The sequence below is a fragment of the Phragmites australis genome, chromosome 4 (genome assembly GCF_958298935.1).
Source record: "Phragmites australis chromosome 4, lpPhrAust1.1, whole genome shotgun sequence".
NCBI classification, from domain to species: domain Eukaryota; kingdom Viridiplantae; phylum Streptophyta; class Magnoliopsida; order Poales; family Poaceae; genus Phragmites; species Phragmites australis.
This window is the reverse complement of record NC_084924.1, coordinates 25,862,948-25,868,826: the sequence shown is the minus strand read 5'-3', so window position 1 is coordinate 25,868,826 and position 5,879 is coordinate 25,862,948. Positions and strand designations below refer to the sequence as shown.

The following is a 5,879-nucleotide window of genomic DNA, read 5'->3' as shown; positions in this document are numbered from 1 at the left end:
TTGACCTTTGAAACATTGCTAATCAGGCCTTCCTTGATTAATCTGACTAGGACTTCTTCGTCGACCTTGGATCGTCTGATCTAGAACATTTTCAAACGACTAGATTTGCTTTTCAGAGCCATGAGATTTCTTAGGGATTGGGAAAGAGAGCAAGGGGTTCGTACGAGAGCTAGTATTCCAATGAGAGCTAGTAAAAAAGTTGACCATCAGATAGATTATATATAGCGGTAAAATAGAAGGCTGACGGTAGTCAAAAAGCCGCGCGTTGGAAATTGAACCGTCATCTAAATTACAGTTAAGAACGAACCAATAGTAACTGTCGTTTGTGAATCTTTAATGTTGCGTGGGGACAAAATCGTCAACTCCGTAAACTAAATGTAGTAGGATTTCCAGAGGGGGCCATCTGCTAAAAGGTGAGACAAGTAGAGAGAGGTCTTCATCAGGCTGAAGGGGATGGCGTTCGGTCATACCGTTTAATTCACGGGTTCGACCCATAGAAGAAGAACCTTACTCGTGAGGGGCTGCTATTGGGGAATGGCCTCATGGGATCCCTTCGGATGGTGAGTCGAAGACCTCTAGTACATGCAGATTACTACCGATTACAATTTGTTATTTCAGGATAATGCTTAAAGCCAAAGGGGCCCTTCGAATAAGTGGCGAAGGTGACCCTAGGCCTTTGGACCCCGATCAAAGGCTTACCTATGTCGCCCTCACGAAGCCCTCTGAAGGTAGTGCCGAAGTCGTCAACGTAGGCGAATCCTGTGAAGGGCCTTCGGAGGTCAACCGAAGGCCCATTCGCGAAGCCATGCCGAAGCCGGCCAAAGGTGTGTTGAAGATGCCATCTGGGGTAGACCTTTCGGGGGCCAGACAGAAGAGATGACATTCGTCAGAATCCGAGGACAGTGAGGGGTCGGAATTATAAAAATGCCAATGTACTTAGGAATGTACCGAATTACCCAAATATGTCAAAAATATAGCAGTTAGAGGGTAATTATATAAATTGTAACAGAGAGTGGTTGAGTACGGGCTATAAATAAACCATCATTGTACCCAAAATTACAGTTAACATTAATGACATTACACAATATTTCATAAACACGTGTCACATAGAAAAGCCTTGGGCTCCCTCTAAAGGGCTGAAGGCCCTCCCTCGTGTTGGAAACCGACTTTCCAACACTACGTAACACCCTCTTTCTTCTCTATTTCGTTGTTGTCTTCTTCACGGTTCCATGGAAGCTAGCTACGAGACCGAGCTCTAGCACGGATGGCAGGGCACTGGAGTGCACCCATGCCCGCTCACGTTTGAGCGTCGCTCGGCGCAGGTGCTCACGGGTTTTTCTCTAGTAGGTGTAGCATCTGAAATTAGCTTGAGTTAAGGTACACACGTGTATGCATTTAGTGGTAATACGTGTTTCCGCACACCAAGTACCCGTGCCTCTCAATCTCATCCTACCGTATGTATGAATACGCACATGTGTGTATATATGGTGTGAAAGTGGAATATGTATGCAGTGTACGGCCTTGATGTACCTTTAAAAAAAGAAAGCTAGCTAAGTAGCTAAGTAGCTAGCGTTAGGTTCGGGACATTGCTAGTGGGAGACATCGGTGCCCACTACTCTAGTCAGAAAGATCTCAAAGCTCGATTGCATTGCTTAATTTCCGGCTAGTAGTGGATTAGGTTACACTAACTACGAATTTGATTCTTAGATAGTTTGCTGCTGTCTCTAAGTTACGCGTGCTGAATATTTCGATTCAACTTTGAAAAAGTTTGCTATATTTTACATACACATACTACTAATTAGTGATGAAAGTCATTTATTCGTGACCGTCTCTTTTGTGACCGGGAGTAATTAGCAAGTGCTACCCGTGGAAAGGGAGGCGATGATCAATGTGGATCCAGCTGGTTTAGGGCCGAGCGGGGCGGGTCCACGTGGCTGCCAAAGTTTGGTGCTTAGTTAGAGCAATCGGGAGCGTCACGGTGTCTGCAGGTTAATCTGAACAAAAGCGAGCTGAGGTTCTAGTCCACACCCTGTCCCAGCCTCGTCTCCTTTCTTGCTTCTTCTTCTCTCTTCCTGCAGGCCCCCAGCCTCCTGCTCTGCTCTGCACTAACAGCAAAGGTGGCAAAGCTAACCTTGAAGCATCCATAACAGAGAAGCAAGGTATGTAAGCTCTCTCTCTCTCTCTCCAAACTACAACGTTTATGTGCCAGTTTGCTCTCGTTCTAGAACTTTTATAGCTCAAACTCCATGTTTCTTAGACAAACTAAGCTGGTGAAGAAAACACACTCTTCCATCCACTCCACACAAGAAGGAAATTAGATTAATCTTTTAGAAATTAATCTCTGCCATGTCTGGCGGCAACCTGTGTTCTTGAATTTCTATTCGTGCTAGAAAAAAGAAACATGAATTTGCACTGTTATTTCACATTCTTCGCCTTGTTCTATTCCAAACCTAACTATACTATGAATTTACTCCGATCGGTTGGTGTCTGTGTGCTAACTTTTTCTGGGATAGCTTTTGTGCTCCCACTGAAGTACTTGCTACGCGTGAAGTAGACAACAAGCAACGTGTGATTCCTTTTAAAAAATTGACCAACCACCAAACTATACATCCAGGGGTATGTCCGGAAATAGTTTGCTAGCAAAAGACCCAAGTTGAAGCAATTAGGATGTTAATCACCACTCCTCTGCTTCTCTGGGAAAACAAAATCAAAATATCCTACAAGATACTTCAAGTGCCTTCCTTTTTGTACTTCACTGATCAGTATGAAACTGAAACGATAAAATTGCGCTCGCCGGCTTTTACATGTTGATTTCTCTCATTTCAGATGTCTACGATTGTGATGAGAGTCGATCTTGACTGTGACAAATGCTACAAGAAGATCAGGAAGGTCCTCTGCAAGCTCCAAGGTTTGCTTTGCTCTCAAATCTCGTCATGAGCTGATCATCTGATACTATAATCTAACGACTGTGCATGTGTGCACCTCACTCTGTGTATGAACAGACAAAGTAAGCATCAGGACCATCTCCTACGACGAGAGGAGCAAGACGGTGACGGTATCAGGGCCCTTCGACGCCGATGAGGTCGCAGAGAGGCTCACTTCCGACGCCGGCAAGGTCATCACCGACATCCACGTCGTCGGAGGGAACCAGAAGCCCGGCGCCAAGCCGCCCAAGCCCGGGAAGGTCAATGGCCACGGCCACGGCCAGGGCCAGGGTCACAGTGGCGGCGGCGGGCATGGCGGCGGCAAGCCGGAGAAGAAGCACGTCAAGTTCGACGACATGGACGACGACTTCAACGACGAGCCGGCCGACCGGCACGCGCACCACGGACACGGCAAGCCAAAAATCGTTACCGCCACTCCCGCCGCAGCACGGCTCGAGGCCCCCGGCACCGGCCCGTCAATGTCGATGTCGGCCGCGGCGCCCGTGAGGATGCCGGCGATGGCGCCGCAGCAGCAGGCGACAGTCGTGCCATCCATCTGGCCGGTCGCCCCCGAGTGGGGCTACAGCGCGCCGCAGTACGGCGGGTGGGGTGTCGGCGGCCCACCTGCCGGAGGGTACTACGGCGGGCCAGCGGTGCATGGTCACGGCGGGTACGGACCGTACGTCTATGGCAGGAACCCGTACGGGCCGCAGTACTACGACGAGGAGCCCGGCGCCGGGTGCAGCGTCATGTGAATATGAGATTATGAACTCATTACATGATCGGCCATGGCTAGGCACGAGTATGTTTTTAGGTGAAATTTCAGTAGGCTTGTGTTTAATTGGTTACATGAAGTTGAATGAAATGGGTCTCGATGGACATGATGATCTTAAATGAGAGGATACAAGTAGATTGTTTGGTTAGGTATATAGAAGGATATGAGAATGTTTTTGGTTGGATGTATTGAATAATATAAGAATATGTTTAGTTGATTAAAAGCCATGTATATTATATCCATGTATAATTGAATTATTTTACTGAAATAATATTTTTTATATTTATTATTATTATCAATAAACTATACTAATTAGCAGTAATTCTAGTTAATCATAACTAAATACCCACAATAATTAGTTGTGGTTAATAACATATAATTGTAACTGATGTTTAACTAAAATTCTTAATAATCACTTATAGTCACTTCATCACTAAACACAAGTGATTAGCAAAGTTGACAAAATGTGTATGGGTTGTTCTACCAATTTTTTTAGTATCTATATTATCCTGTCCTGAACGAGCTGGTACCAGTAATTTCCAAAGGGAAAGCTTCCTAGGTAGTGTTTGGTTCCATGTATTAAATAGTACATGTATGAGATGATCTGAATATGTTTTTTATCTTTGCTTTTTTTTACAGGAACTAAAGATTTTTATGAGATAATAAGATTAACTAGATGGAATACATTAAAAAATAACTTGCCCGACATATGCTAGGAAACTAATTGCATCAATGGAGAAAATTTAAACAACAATAATAACGACTATGTTAACTGCAATCTTACCTTACTGGATTCGATGTAATCACTTTAAAAAATAAAATCGCCCTACTACTGAATCATGTCTCATATCCAAAGCTTTGCCAAAGAAGTTAGGTGTTGATATCATTATGATCTTTGAGATAATATCACAAGATATATTATGCGGTAAAGTTATATTAGTTACTAAGCCACAAATAAATTTAATCAAAATAACCATAACACATGTATCCATTCTGAAAAAAAAAAACTACGAATTTTCTTTGTATTTCCGCACTAGTCCAGGAAAAGCTAATGTGCACAATTATTACAAAGATAGACAACCATATCCGAAACAATTATTTTATTGAGATATAAACATTTTCCATTTATTACATCATGGGATCAAGGGCCAAACATCAAAATAAAGCAGCGGAAAATAGGCCCAACTGATATGCCACATGCAGTCAATTGGGGTCACGGCCTAGTCGTTGTAGTCATTGTCGTGAACGAATTCCTCTAGTGAAAAATATGGGGGTGTGAGTACAAACAACCGTACTCTATAAGTTACACAGAAATCCACACTAATACAGAATGCTAAATAATGACAAAGCATGCTTAGTATGGTTATTTCGCAAAAAGCAGCATTTTACAATATTTTAGTTTGGAGGCAGATTTTAAATACAAGTATAACTTAGCATTTTAAGGAAAACTAGATAGCTGAAATTATTACCGGAAACTTATTTTGGTGGGTTGTTGAGGCTTTATCTCTCCGTACAATCCTACCCATCGAAACATACTTCGCGAATGCCCTTGTCAACAAATCTGTCAGATCTGAATACCCATCTGGGTCGTAGTACATCGAGTCGAAGTATATGCAATGTTGATTGTGTGTATAGATACAAACTAGCATCCAATGGTCTCGTTAGTTGTATGGTAGAAGAATAAGGTCTTCCGATGCACAGAGAGCGACTATGGCCTCCGCGAGGTATTTTTCAACTTTCCTCTGAGACCAAGTGATCGTTGACCCACATACGACCTGTGGGTCAAGAAATCTAATTCTTGGATTCTCTCTTGGCTTCTTGAATCATAAGTCTACACATAAGAGTAATATAGATAAATGAACGTATCAGTGAGTTAGGCGGTTCATTAAGCATAGACTATGATTAGTAACACTTATAGTGTCCATCATCTCACTAAACCAATGTCCAGCTTGTCAAGACGGTAGAGGAGGAATAAATCCTTGAAGGTCACGAGAAGAAAGAGTTTCAAGAAATGTTGCCGCTTGTACTTGGCGCTGAAACAAGGAGAAAGATGTTTCTTCTCATGGAACCTCTTTATATATAGGAAAAGTCACATGCTTATTAGGAACTTGTTATAATGGTAGAAGATTATTCACAGAAATAGAGGAAAGAAAAGGAATCAAGGTATGTGTTTTAAACTT

The 5,879-nt window shown here is 43.0% G+C and overlaps 1 protein-coding gene across 2 annotated transcripts; it reads left to right on the top strand.

The window, feature by feature from the left end:
• The first annotated feature begins 1,958 nt into the window (after window positions 1–1,958).
• Window positions 1,959–3,985, top strand: LOC133915946 (heavy metal-associated isoprenylated plant protein 32-like). Of its 2 annotated transcripts, none has more exons than XM_062359356.1 (3): window positions 1,959–2,159; window positions 2,827–2,908; window positions 3,003–3,985. In XM_062359356.1, exons 2-3 carry the CDS (start codon window positions 2,827–2,829, stop codon window positions 3,677–3,679), a joined length of 759 nt encoding a protein of 252 aa, XP_062215340.1. In that variant the 5' UTR covers window positions 1,959–2,159; the 3' UTR covers window positions 3,680–3,985. The 2 variants fall into 2 exon arrangements, with proteins under 2 accessions (XP_062215340.1, XP_062215339.1); XM_062359355.1 differs by lacking the exon at window positions 1,959–2,159 and adding an exon at window positions 2,174–2,733.
• The last annotated feature ends 1,894 nt before the right edge of the window (window positions 3,986–5,879 follow it).

What these genes read in the sequence shown, in the direction of transcription:
- LOC133915946 (XM_062359355.1), top strand. Translation starts at nt 2,668, where the DNA reads ATGTTAATCACCACTCCTCTGCTTCTCTGGGAAAACAAAATCAAAATA. An exon ending in TATCCTACAAGATACTTCAA is followed by an intron (nt 2,734 to 2,826) that starts GTGCCTTCCTTT and finishes CTCTCATTTCAG; the next exon opens with ATGTCTACGATTGTGATGAG. An exon ending in GGTCCTCTGCAAGCTCCAAG is followed by an intron (nt 2,909 to 3,002) that starts GTTTGCTTTGCT and finishes GTGTATGAACAG; the next exon opens with ACAAAGTAAGCATCAGGACC.